Here is a 14,733-nt window from a genome sequence, read left to right on the forward strand (position 1 = left end):
CTGGCCTCACCCTTCCCCCTTCTTTCTGCATGCATGCCCCTCCCCATGTCCACTGACTGGGGAGGTCCTCCTCTCCTTCTTTCTGATCTTGGTCTATCAGTTCTCATCAGAAGTGGCTTCATTGTCAGGGTTCTAGGTAAAGCTGGTTTTTAACATAGATCTATTCCTAATTTTCTGAGAAACCTGCAGATTGGTTTTCACAATGGTTGTACAAGTTTGCACTCCCACCAGCAATGGAGGAGGAATCCCCTTGCTCCATATCCTCACCAGCATGTGCTGTCACTTGAGTTTTTGACTTTAGCTATTCTGATGGGTGTTAGATGGTATCTCAAATTTCTTTTAATTTGCATTTCCCCAGTAACCAAGGGCAGTGAACATTTATTCAAGCGCTTCTTGGCCATTAGAGATACCTTTGTTGAAAATTCTCTGTTTAGCTCTGTACCTAATTTTTTAACTGGATTGTTTGGTTTGTTGGTGTTTCATTTCTTGAATATATATATATATATATCTTTTGCCATCCTGTAGGCTACTGTTTTGTCCTATTGACAGTGTCTTTTGCCTTGCGGAATTTTTTCAGTTTCATGAGGTCCCCTTTATTGGTTGTTGATCTTAGTGCCTGAGTTGCTGGTGTTCTGTTCAGAAGTTGTCTCTTGTAATAATGAGTTAAAGGCTTTTCCTCAATTTCTCTTCTATTGAATTTAGCGTGTCTGGTTTTATGTTGATGTCTTTGATCTATACTCCTAAGCTGATAAACACGTTCAGCAAACTGGGTAGGTAAAAAATTGTCTCAAAAAATCTGTAGCCTTCCTTTATACAAGCAACAAATGGGATGAAAAAGAAATTAGGGAAACAACACCATTCACAATAATCACAAATAATATAAAATATCTTGGTGTAACTCTAACCAAGCAAGTGAAACAACTGTATGACAAGAACTTCCAGTCTTTGAAGAAAGAAATTGAAGAAGATATTAGTGATGGAAGGATCTCCCATCTCATGGATCAGTAGAATTAACATAGTAAACATGGCCATATTACCAAAATCAGTCTCCAGATTCAATGCAATTCCCACCAAAATTCCAACACAATTCTTTACAAACTTTGAAAGAGCAATCCTTAACTTCACATAAAAAAATGAAAAACTCAAGACAGCTAAAACAATTCTATACAATAAAAGAACGTTTGAAGGTATCACCATCCCTGATTTCAAGCTGCACTACAGAAGAATACTAATAAAAACTGCATGGTATTGGCATTAAAACCAGACAGTTTGATCAATGGAATCTAATTGTAGTGAATCTACACACCTATGAACACCAAATTTTTGACAAATAAGCCAAAAAAGATTCCATCTTCAACAAACGATGCTGGTCTAACAGAGTGTCAGCATGTAGAAGAAACAAAATCTATCAATATCTATCACCTTGCATAAAAAAAACCTCAAGTCCAAACTATCTTTTATGAACCTTATTTCAGATGCACAGTAGAATATGGAGTTACAAATACAAATAAAGATCAGGTAAGTTACGTCACTTCTTACACCTTCATAGTAAGAAATATCACAACATGGATTAAAGCTCAGAAGGACTTAAAGTGCTTTATTTTTTAAATCTATTCTTCACAAAATTTCTGTTGAAAATTAAGGTATTATATATTTATTAATGAAGTCCCAGAGGATTTTAGGAAATGGCAAGTCATTATATCCTTAGCTTTTCTTAGATTTGTTCTTTATTAGATTTGTTCTTACATAATGGAAAAATTCACAAAGGACCACATAGATCTCTGCCCTAGGAACCAGGTACTCCTGGAGGTAAACTATAAATTGGGTAGACCTTCCAGTCCCCAAAGATCCAATGTTAAGTTTCTGGTATCTTTTGTAAATAGGCTCAGAAATTTCTACCGTTAAGGGGTTCCTGCAATATGGGAGGAAGTCATAAAGGTGAGAATAACTTTTTTGTGCTTGTCCAAAAGATAGTATGTAATTTGAATTAGGTGATCTTTGTAACTTCATGCATGTTTTGTTCCCCCTTCAAGTAGGTAAGAAGAAAAATCTAGCTAAATTCTTAAATAGAAATTGTGTCACTGTCCCCAGTGTACCTGTTTTAGAAGGTCAGAGTTGGATATATTCTGATGCGTGTTAACTCACTTATCATCAGACTCAGATGATTCAACAGCACTGAAGCATCCAGAAAAAAGGTAAGCCCTGAATCACCCATGTTTGGTAATTTCCCTTGAAATACAAAGCAATATAAATCATAGGATCTGGATTGGTTTTTTTTTAGCTCAAATCATTAGTGGAGGGCAAAGAATGGGGAAATGTTCAGCGCCATTTTTCTCAGCATTATCTTAGGGCAAAGTCAGTCACTGTGGGTGAGCCATAGAGAGAAAGTGGTAGTCATGTTCTTTGAATGCCTTGCTGTGTTTCTTTAGACAACCCTGAGATCGGAACCAATATACGTCAACCCTTTCTCTGGGGTTAAGATGCCCCTATCAGTGGACTTGGGGAGGGGCATGCATGCAGAGGGGGGGAAGAAGGGAGGGATTGGGATGGGAGGAGGGAGGGAACCACAGGGAGGATACAAAGTGAATAAAGTGTAATTAATAAAGATTTTTTAAAAAGAATAAGCAAAAAGAAAAAAAAGATTTAGGCTCCCTTGTTAAAATCACCTGGTTCTGATTAATGTTTCTACAGATGTCACACATGAAGCAAATGACCAAGGAAAATTCCTCCTCAGAGTCTGAGTTCATTCTTGCGGGACTGACAGACCAGCCTGTGCTCCAGTTGCCCTTGTTTGCCCTGTTCTTGCTCAACTATATAGCCACTGTGGTGGGAAACTGGAGCCTAATGTGTCTCATCTGTCTGAATTCACATCTTCATACACCAATGTACTTTTTTATCTTCAACTTGTCCTTCATTGACTTCTGCTATTCATTTGTATTTACCCCCAAAATGCTGATGGGCTTTGTCTCAGAAACTAACACCATATCCTTCACAGGATGCATGACCCAGATGTTTTTTTTCTGCCTTTTTGTTAATTCTGAGTGCTACGTGCTGACAGCCATGGCCTATGATCGGTATGTGGCCATCTGTCAGCCCCTGCTGTACACACTCATCATGTCTCCTAAGGCTTGCTGTCTTCTAATGCTTGCTGTACATTTGATGGGGCTCTCTTCTGCTATTGTCCACACAGGATGTATAATTACGCTCAGGTTTTGTGATGCAAAAGTTATCAACCACTATATGTGTGATACTTTTCCCCTCCTTGAGCTCTCCTGTGGTAGCAGCCATATCAATGAGCTTGTGAGTTCTGTTTCTGTGGCTGTAGTTGTTGTGCTATCTAGCCTCATTATTGTATCTTCATATATTTTGATTCTTGTTAATGTTATTCATTTGTCATCATCTAAGAGTTGGTCCAAAGCCATGAGCACATGTAGTTCTCACATAACAACTGTTGCCCTGTTCTACGGTTTTGGTCTGCTTGCTCATATCAAACCATCATCTGAAGAGTCTGTGGTTCAGAGGAAATTCTTCTCAGTAGTTTACACTTTTTTGCTGCCTTTGCTGAACCCCCTCATTTACAGCCTCAGGAACAAGGATGTTAAACTTGCTTTGAAGAGGACACTGAAGAAAATCACAGTCTAAGTGAACTAGCAAGGTTGTCAACATCATCCATGTCTCCTATTTGGCTCTTTCTCTTCACTTCTCTTCCCTATCAGCTTCCTTCTACGATGCACTTTCCTTCTCTGCATTTTTCTTTTTATAATATGTATAGACAGGGAATGGAATATTTCTACTCTAATGTCTTTACCTCTTTCTCCATGAACTATAGTCACATTTTTTTTCATCTCTCTGCATAGAATGTTGTTACAATTGTGTGGACTTATTCATGCCTGGAGAATTGTCTTGTGTGTGAATGTGGCTCCAACTTACTCCTGTACCTTGATTTGGTAGGGACCTTGGGATATCTTTTCATATTTTTACTATTATTTACTTATTTAGAAAATTTTATATTGGTACCATATATACATCATTTGTATCCAAATTTCCTCCCTCCTACTCTTGTGTTCCACCACCTGTCTCAAATTCATGATCTCTAATTTAATATATGCACATATTAATATATATACATATATGTGCAAATAAAGCCTATTTAGTTTATTTAGTATTACTTATATTTATTTACTTTAAGGGCTGACTATTTGGGATCAGATAACCTAACAAGGCTCACCTCAGGAGAAGACAGAGTTCTTCTATACTCGGTAGCTGTTAATTGCCAATAACTCTAAATCTAGGTGTGAGACCTTGCGAGATTTCCTCTATCCACATTGGCAATGTGGATATCCACATTGCTATGCTATCCACATAGCAAATGTTGCTATTGTTACTGTTGTTCAGGTCTGGTTTAGGCAGGCATGTTTTGAAATTTCATGGGTACAATGTCCTGTCGTATAAAGAAGACACTATCTCACAGCAGACATCTGGTCTTCAGGTCCTTACAGTCTTTTCAGGCTTCATTCTTGATGTCCTCTGACCCTAAGGTGTAGGAGTTATAGCATGTATGTAGTCACTGGGGATGGGTAACCCATGACCATTTGTTCTCTGCATTTTGATCAGCTGTGGATTTCTGTAATGGTTCTGATCTACTTGGGAAAGAAGTGTGTTTAATGATGTTGAGATCTACACTTATCAGTAAGTATAAGAATATATATTCTGAATGGAGCGAGAAAGTTTCCTGGTTTGGGAAAGTAGTAAGTTATTCTCTAGGTTCCATGACTTGACCAGCCATGGATGGGTGGTTGGCTAGGTTTACAGTATCAGGCATCAATTCCTGCCTATTATGCAGGCCTTAAAACACTTAGACAGCCATTGATTGTTCCCAAGACAAAAGTGCCATCATTGTGCCCTTAGTGATATATTGAAATGGTGGTCATTGTCATTCACAGATTTTGCAGCTGGGTAGGACTATTGACTGTTTTTCCCCTTGTCAGCATATATCACACCTTTAGATACTCTTAGACCTAGTCCTCAGTTCAGTGCCAGGTATCTGAGCCCTTCCTCTGAGTTACTGTTCAAGAGATTCAAAGAGATTTTCCCCCAATTATCTGCACTATTCCTGTGGCCCTTAGTTGGCCTTCAAAATTTGAAGGCAAGACACTATTGCTGAAGACAACATGCTCTTCAGACACCAAACTTGGAGGAAATGAGCAGGAACTAATATATTTTGTTTTTTTAACCTTAAATTAATACCAACAGTTATTTCTTTACTGATATATATTATCCATCCAAGAACTCATAGGGAGTTGATTGTTTTCTAAGTAAATTTATCTCTGTTTTGCTTTTCTGAAAGAATTCTGTAGACCCATCTCATGTTTAAGGGTATTAATTACTTGTGCTTGCATTAAAAAATAAATTAGATATTAAAAATTTTAAGACTGTAAAGTCATCAATACTTTGAGAATTGTTCAGAGTATTGTGAAGATTTTTTTTTTTTATTCTGTTTTTTTAGCTATGCGCCTTTAGTGATACTACATATTTGGGGAATAATGTTCTTTTTTTTTTTTCTTTCAGATATTTAAAGCTGGATTACATTACCTTTTGCCCATGATTTTCTTTAAACCCAATTGACATTGCTGTTGTGAACTGACAGTTTATCAGGAATGTAAATGTAATTATCATTAGTTTTGATATCTGGATTATGTATATGGTTGTTTTAAAAAGTGTCTGGCCTTTGAACAGAGGATTAAACAGTGTCAACAATTACTATTTTTCTTATTACATGACAGAATTCTCTTTTACAACAAAAGGTATAATTCCCAAAACAAGCCACAGCTGAAATAATATTTCATTGATCAAATATATGTTTGTTCATAATTTTAGGTTTGTTCACTAACATTAATATGCATATATCAAGATATTGAGATTATGTTCATATATGTGTATTTATATCTTAAATAAGGGGCAATTAAAGACTTTTAATGTGTAAGTTTTATTAATATCATTTTTATTTTCAAAAAAATGTCCTTGCAATATTGTGCTCCGTGTCTATTCTCTGTGAATTGTGAAAGCGCAGGGCTTAATTGAAATCCTGGTTGGAACATTTCATGATGCTGGGTGATCTACCCAGACATTTTAAATTGTTTTAGATGTAGAGTTTTTTAGAAAACAGTACAGAGGCAGTCTATGATTGGATCAAGCAGGATGCTGGAACAAACACATCTCAGCATTTCAGCATCCTTCATAATGAATCTTGTCAGGGTCACTTCAACTTCCTTGGTGTCGGGTCCTTTTGTTCTGTGAACATATAAACTTTCACAGGTAATGTAAATTTTTGTATAACCATGTATATGGAACGTGCAATGTGCACAATTAAGCTAAAAATGATTTTTCTGTTTTTTGCTTGAGCAGGTGAAAGGCATCTGTCTTTCTTCATAAGCCAGCCTGGACTATAATACATAGTTTTCATCTATGCCATAGGAAAGGATGACATGATAAGTCCTGAGGACTCTGTAGCCAACAAGATTTATTGGCTGTGTAGAAACATTTTCTCATGTCTCAGCCAGCCTCAGAGCTGTTCCCAAGCTCTGAGCGACAGTTTTTTTTTTTTTTCATTTCCTGATGAGACAAACACAACACATTCCCTGATTTCCATTCTGAAGTTAAGAGATCCATAGTTTGATCTAATTTAGCAGTCCTTTCTAAAACCCAGTGTTTTCCAGAAGCTGTATTATCTTTCTCACTGACATTAAAAATTTAAAGTCAATAATTTATTATTTAATCTATTCCTTTGAGATACCGAGTCCCCCTCTTTTCCTATGAGCATTTTCTTTAAAGTCCTGCTATATGTCTCCATTATTGCTTGTATTTATAAGATTTATGATATATCTGTAATATTTTCTATGACATAATTTCTAAAATATTGTTGTATTCTATCAGGAGCCAATCATGCAGGAATGGACTTGAGGCAAGCAAGAGAGCTAACTGGAGGTGCCCACTGCTCCAATATCTGTGATGGGTGTGGCCTAGTAGGCAAAGTCCCTAGGTAGCTCATCTCAGGTTGCTTCTTGCTCCTGATTGCCTTTCCATGCTTGTTTTTCCTGTATCCTTCATATATGTGTGTATACATATATTACATATACACACAAAAAATTACATAACATAAATATCTATATGTTATTCATTGCCTATGCTCTTACGTGATTGCTTTTATTTGCCAGGAAGATTCTTTTAGAAACATTACTTGGATGATTTTATAATTCTTGCCCCTCCTGCAGAATAACTAAATCTGCTAAGAATTTTGTGATTTTTCACTTGTTACTGACACATAAACTTCACTAGGAGAGAAAGAGCTTTGAAAAAGATTTGTGACTTCAGATATCACCATGTATCCTGGTATGCACCATAAATTTTGGCAAGTTGGTTTAAACTCCCCATGAACCCAAATTCTGAGACTACCAAACAATGTCTAATTAAGTACAAACCTTAATTTCAAAAGACATACAAACTTTTCTGTCATAATTCCTTATACTTTGTCATCTTGTGGCCTTATATACTGTCATTTTAAATTTACTTTGTTTCTTAAAACAAAAGACAGATACAATGACTGTCCTGAACTAACTATAAACTAAGAGATAGCTGGAAAATGTGTAGCCAGGTCAGTCCTAATTGAAATGACATAGTCTTGTAACTTTTAGACCCTGTTAATCTTTAGGCCTTGGCAACCTTTGTCACTCTATGAACTCACTATGAACTTATATAATGGATACATAGGTAAGAAATGTTTAGTTTTAAAACATGTAACCTATTGTATTTTAGAATTCATATGTTTTTGTGATAAATTGCTGTTTTGACTATGAGGTTACTTTTTCTCAGAAATATAAAACTGAGACCAGACAATAAATGTTAACAGAATCCCACAAAGGTTAAAGCCTAATGGAATTTCCTTCATCCATGAGTTGTAAATATGTAAATATGTATGTAGATATATCTACATGTAAATGTCTGTCTATTTTTTTGTACATGTTACATGAGTGTATATCAATTGTCTGTCTGTAGGTAAGGAGCTTGTTTTGTATCGTCCATTGAATGTGTGTATGAATATGTACAGGTCTATATGTGTAATTTTTTGTCCATATGTATATATAGGCTGATACTATGGAACTAGAAGCCTAAACTTGCTTCAGTTTCTGCAGAGGAGCTGCCAGATGAATTCAACATCATCATCATATCTAAGCTTGTGGGAATCTGTTAAAGTTGAAGTCTAAGTTTTTAATTTCATCCCCCCTTTTCCCTTGAGCCTGTATGAATGAATGATCTCTACTCTTTCCTTTTTCTTATAGATTCACAAATATATTAGCATATTCAGGACCTACCTGTCAGCTTTATAAGATAAACAGGCTAAAGCTTATTTTAATCTGCTGAGACCTCCACTGTGACCTGCTCCTGGAGGAGCTTAGATCAAAGAGCCTTATTTTATATCCTGCTGCAGTTTTGGCTAGAAGCCACTTTTACAGCAGCCCCTATAGGAAAAACAAACAAACAAACAAACAAACAAAGACTAAGTGGTCAATTTTAGCAGCAGTGTTGCCATTCCCTAGTCCTAGAGAAGAAATCCCGGGCTCCTTCCCCTCTTTCTTCCTTCAGTCATGATCAGTTACCTGAGCTATCAGAGTGAACCAAGAGATAAAGAGATAAAATTCAAGGCAAAAGCCCATTGGAATTCTGAATATGAATCTGTGGTATGGTGCACATACTGCAGTTCTCCAAGCTCTGCAAATGAAACATACAAGCTATTGTAGGACATTGTTCTAAGGTGGCATTGAACAGAATCTATATTTTTAATTCACTGTGTAGATCTTCTTCTAGTAATTGATCTTTGACAATATAAATACAATATCCAGTCTGACCATGTTGGTTTATACAGCTGAAATCTCATTACCTAGCATATCACTGGGCTGCCACTGTGCAATCTAATCACAAGCTGGTGATGTAGGCTTTAGAGTGGGTTTATCTGAAAATTCTTCAGAGTTTAAAGTATTGTCTAATTTTTGTTCTGTTGTTTGTAACAACATGGATTTTTTTCATCCTTTTTTTTTATCAAAGTCTTTTTTTTATCTTGAGCTCTCTTAAAAAGGTTACATAAAATTACAATCATTGCTAATTTTCCTTGAGGCTCAGGTAGAGGATCCTACTTTTCTACTCAGCCAGGGCTTTTTAAAGGAATCACCTTCTGCCCTGCCTTTCTGTTTTATTTTTTGTTGTTGTTCCTTCTCCAACTCTTTGGCTAGGAAACTGCTTTTCACCCAGGAGTTCTCAGGCTCTAAGCCTGGATTCTAAGAACCCCACATTGGACGCCATGTGTAATCATGGGCTTTTCTACTCATTCCAGTTCCCAGATTAACAACAGTTATCTATGAATAACTGCCTAGGTCATAAGCTTTGGCTCATTCCTTGACTAGCTCATAAATTATATTAGCTGTTTATTTTTTTCTATGTGTGCCACATGGCTGGTTACCTCTCTCCAGTTTCATATGTCTATCTTGCTCAGAGTCTGGGCTGAATTTCCTCTCTGAATATACCCTAGAATTCATTTCTTTCTGCTGGACGTTCCACCTCCTATTTCTTGCCTCAGCTAATAGGACATCATCTTTTATTGATAGATGATGCTTTCATACAGTACAAAAGAGATTATCTTTACAGAGTAGGGATACAGGGACATATTTAGACCAAGAACAAAAGCAGTTGATAGCAACCTGGAGAAAAACTCAAAGCACTTCCACTTAAGTCAGGAATAATACAAGGTCGTACATTTTCTCCAGTCCTATTCAATACAGTAAGTGGAGCCTTGGCTTGAGCAATAAGACAAATGAAGAAACTGAAGGGTATACATATTGGAAAAGAAGACTTCAAAGTATCTTTATTTGCAACTGATATTATGGTATAAATAAGTGAACTTAAAATTTCCACTAGGAAACAACTCCTACATCTGATAAACACTTTCTTCAAAGTGGCTGGATACAAAAGTAACTAGAAAAAAATCAGTAGCCCTCTTAACTACAAAGATAAACAGGTTGATATAGAAATCAAGAAGACAAACAGTTCACAATAGCTGTAAATAATATAAAACATCTTAGAGAAACTGTAACCAAGGAACTTAACAATGTATATGATAAAAACTTTAAGTCATTGAAGAAAGAACTTGAGAAGATATCAAAAGATGGAAAGATCTCTCCTGCTCATGGATTGGAAGCATTAGCAGTAAAAATGACCATTTTACATAAACAGTTTATAGATTCAATGCAACTCCCATCAAAATTCTGACACAATTCTTCACAGATTTGAGATTCAATTGCTTGATCCTATGACCTTCAGTATCAGTTGCCTCTTGGACATCTGGAAACAGGAGAAGATTTAAAAAAACAGCAGAGGAACAAAGAAGATTGAGTAGGATTAGAGAAGACAGAGACTGAATAGAGTGAGAAGAAAACACAGTTGATGCAGAAAGAAATTGAGCCAGAGGAAGCAGAGCTGAGCAAAGAAAATATTTTTGGAAGACAGTTAGGAGAAGAAGTCACAAAGAAGTAAAAAAGGCAAAAAGCTTCAGTAACCCATCAATGTCTCATTTGACTTAAGGCCCACTCCCTTGGATAGAGCTAATACCATTCTGGATACTACTTGTATGACCAGAAATGAGGGATTAGATAGCTCAGGGACCCAGGGTAAACTCAAATACTACTGGTTAAAAAAATAACAATAAAATGACTCCTAATGATATTAATGATAATCAGTCATCATCACAGCAGCTTTGTGTTGCAGAAGATAGAAACAAACTCAGAGGCCCACAGGCAGTCATTACTCAGAGAGTGATACCTTGGATCACACAGCTCTAAACTGGATGTCTCCATTAAATCTTCCCCCTTAGTTCTCAGGAAACCCCACAGAAGCAAGTCAGAAAGAGCATCAGAGCCAGAAAGGATGGAGGACAACAGGAGAACAAGGTTTTCTAAGCTTATTGAACAAAGTTGATCTGAAGTTACAGATAATGAAGCCCTGAGCAACCAACACTGGCCCGTACCAGGTCCTGTGCATATGTACTCTAGCTCTCAGTTTGGCATTTTGATTGGATGCCTGAATGTGTGAATGAGTGGATCTCTGATTCTAATGACTTTGTTTGGGGCTCTCTTGCTTCTGTTGGTCTATCCAACTTTGTGTTTATTTTTTATCTTATTATATTATATTTTATTATTTTGTTTGCTTGTTAGCTATAGAAGCCTTTTCATTTCTAATGAGGGAACAAAAAGGAGTGAATCTAGATGTGAGGGGAGGTGGAGAAGAACTCAGTGGAGTAGAGGAAAGTGAAACTATAATCTGAATATATATATTTTTTAAAAAGAAATTTATCTGTTACGAATGGTTGCTAGGTGGAGCCTCTCAGAGGGCAACTTTGATAGGCTCCTGGCTGAAAGCATAGCAGAGTATCATTAATAGTATCAGGGGTTGGCTCTTTTCCATGGGTGGGTCTTGGGTTGGGCCAGGCATTGGTTGGACATTCTCTCAATCTCTACTGTAGCCGTTCTGTTCTATCTTTGTCCCTGCAGGTCTTGTAGGCAGGGTAAGTTTTGGATTGAGAAGTTTTTGTGGGTGGTTCAGTGTTCTCCTTTCTCCATTAGGAGTCTTGTCTAGTTACAGGGTGTCCTCTTCAGTCTGCATGGCTGTGGCTACATGGAAACAAATGCTGAGACTCCCAGCCAAACATTGTGCAACACATAGGGAGCCTAGTGAAAAAGTGTGTGGGGGGATAAAAGGACGTAGAGATGACAAGAGTTCCACAAGAAGACCAACAGGGTACAGAGGGCCTGTGGCATCTGCAGCACTAACCAGGGACCATGGGTGGAATGGACCTAGATGCCCTACATGAATGTAGAGGGTGGGCATCTCAGGCTTCAATGTGGATCTACTAGCAAAGGGAGCAGGGGTTGTCTCTGACAAGGACTCTGCTGACTACTTTGATCACATCCCCTTGACAAGACTGCCATACCAGGCCACAGGTGAAGTGGATGGACTCAGTCCTCCCTCAACTTAATGAGCTGGGGTGGGTGGGGAGGGGAGTTCTGAGGAATAGGGGAGGAGGAGGTAAGTGGGAGGGTTGGACTTAAAGGAGAAAAGCAAGGGGGCTATGACCAGGATGCAAAATGAATAAATAAATAAATAAATAATTTAAGGAATTTATCCAATAAACTCAAAAATTTACAGAAATTAAAATTAATAAGTAAATCAGGGCTGAGGATATAGTTCACTGAGGAAGAGCACTTGCTACACAAGGGTGAGGTTCAGAGCTTTGATCCCCAGTATTCAAGTAAACAGTGCATGTAATATACATATGAAACAAGTTAGATACTCAAATAATATGTCATAATAACACATATCAAACACAAACTATCATTTCTTAGGCTTGAGTTAATATTAAGTAGAAATTGTATTATCTCAACAGCAAAAGTAACCCATGATAAGTAGATTATTTGACATAGTATATATATATATATATATATATATATATATATATATATATATATATATATATATATATACATATATATGTATATATATATATATTTCCCTGGAACTATGAAAAGTATCTTTATAAAAAAGGTTAACCCTTTGATTTTTTTAATGTTTAATGTTTTAAAATGGAAGTTTAAGTTTGTCCAAGTGAGAACAGCTTGATAATTTTTCTTAGAATTTGATTTTTATGGATCATCTCTTAGCAGCTCTTAATCCCCAACTTCTCATTCTAATGGCACCATACTTTGGCACTTAATTTTCTCAGCCACACTAGTACCCACAGAATGCCTTAAAAAGTTACAGAAATTCTTTTGGTGACAACTGGAGTACATGATGATGGGAGGAGAGCTTAACATGTAGGAGGTGTGTCCAAGGATACTCTTTCTGCTCCACTCCATAGTATGGTACCACAAGGTACATACTTCAAATGCCAACAGTGCCAAAGCTGAGAAACAATATATCTGAATAAGACTGTGGAGTAAAGGGTAGCTAACACTTATCAGCTCCCCTTTATACATCCAGTAGAATTCTTTTTAAAAAAAAAATTTATTATTAGTTACATTTTATTAACTCTGTATCCCGCTCCTCATTCTCTCCCAAACCCTCCATCCCTCCCTCATCTCCTCCCTGCCCTTTTCCAAGTCCACTGATTGGGGAGGACCTCCTCCCCTTTCATCTGACCCTGTTTTATCAGGTATCTTCAGGACTGGCTGCAAAGTCCTCCTCTGTGGCCTAGCAGGACTGCTCCTCCCTTGTGGGGTGGGGAGGTCAAAGAGCCTGCCATTGAGTTCATGTCAGAAATAGTCCCTGTTCCCCTTACTATGGGAAACCAATTGGTTCCTGAGCTAATACGGGCTACATCCAAGCAGAGGTTCTAGGTTATATCCATACATGGTCCTAAGACTCATAACCAAAACTTCGGCAGAGTTTAGGGAATCATATGAAGAAGGGGGAGTTAGTATGATGTGGAAAGGATAGGAGCTCCACAAGGACCAAATATATCTGGGCACAGGGGTCTTTTTTGAGACTGTTTCTCCACCAGTAGAGTTCTAATACATCTTTGAATAATTTCATTGGAATACACAATGATATAGCTTTTTTTTTTTTTAATTTGAGAATATTACCATAGTTTTCTTTGTGCAGTGCTAAAATTGAGCCACGGATTTACATATGGTGGAGACTTCTACACTGATATAAAACCAAATAACTATGAGTGTATTTTACAAGTATACATAAACAAGGGTCAGAGAAGTCTGGAGCTTTGTAGTTACAAAGTAAAAAAATCTGGATTTAAATTTATGCTGACTTGCAATCCTCCTTGTGTTAAATTTTTGTACAATGTTACTTGTCGGTCTAATATTTATTACTGTGATCATAGAAAAAAAATCACAAATGGCAGGTGGGCACGTCCCTGGACATTTGTGTTTCAGAGTTGTGAGAAGTATAATGAGATTAAGAAAGGGGACCAGTCCCATCTCTGCCCCGAGGCTCAGGTACTCCTGCTGGGAAATTACATGATCTCTAAACATCCAGCTCTAGCTATGACACTGGATGCAAACACAAGCTCAGTGACATCTACCCTCGAGGGCTCATCCAGTGTGGGAAGAAGTCCCATAAGAAAGAGAATAATTTCCTGGACTGCTAATTAATTTTCTCAGAAACCTTGGTCTTAGGATACACATTTTCATTTAACAAATGAGATGTTTTAGAGATTCATAGAAGATAATGATTTTCTTTCTTAAATGGGAAAATAAATTTCTGGTGAAGTTCTCAAATACAGATCACTTTACTTCCCATTATGCTATTCCTAGAGTGCCACACTCATATCTGTACTAATGACTATAACCTTCATTATTATTAACTGCCACCCTCTCAGAACAAGGAAGAGGAAGACATCAGAGTTCTGATAACAGGGAAGGCTCCAGAAAACAAAGGTGAGCCGTGAGTAATCCTTGCCTGGAAAATTTCTCTTCAAACCATGGTGGGTTATTTACATGCTATTCTTTTCTGCCCTAATTCCTAGGAAAGCTTAGGAAAACCAAGGGAAATAATGTTCAGGGACATCGGAGTTTTGCCTGCATTTCTTTTTTCCTCTGGATGTATGGAAGTAAAATGGGTATGAGGAAAGAGGAAGTGGGGCTTTTTGGAGAATAAACACGAGCAGTTGTGCTATTT

At 37.2% G+C, this 14,733-nt stretch overlaps 1 protein-coding gene across 1 annotated transcript; it reads left to right on the forward strand.

Annotated features, from left to right (window-relative positions):
* Positions 1–2,679: 2,679 nt before the first annotated feature.
* On the forward strand, positions 2,680–3,642 carry LOC129687699 (olfactory receptor 143-like). Its single transcript, XM_055622251.1, has one exon. It carries the CDS (start codon positions 2,680–2,682, stop codon positions 3,640–3,642), a length of 963 nt encoding a protein of 320 aa, XP_055478226.1.
* The last annotated feature ends 11,091 nt before the right edge of the window (positions 3,643–14,733 follow it).

Source organism: Psammomys obesus, unplaced genomic scaffold, assembly GCF_907164565.1.
Source record: "Psammomys obesus unplaced genomic scaffold, mPsaObe1.curated_primary_1811, whole genome shotgun sequence".
In the NCBI taxonomy this organism is placed as follows: Eukaryota; Metazoa; Chordata; class Mammalia; order Rodentia; family Muridae; genus Psammomys; species Psammomys obesus.

Excerpts from the sequence above, each read along its gene's own strand:
- LOC129687699 (XM_055622251.1), top strand. The coding sequence starts at position 2,680 with ATGTTTCTACAGATGTCACACATGAAGCAAATGACCAAGGAAAATTCC.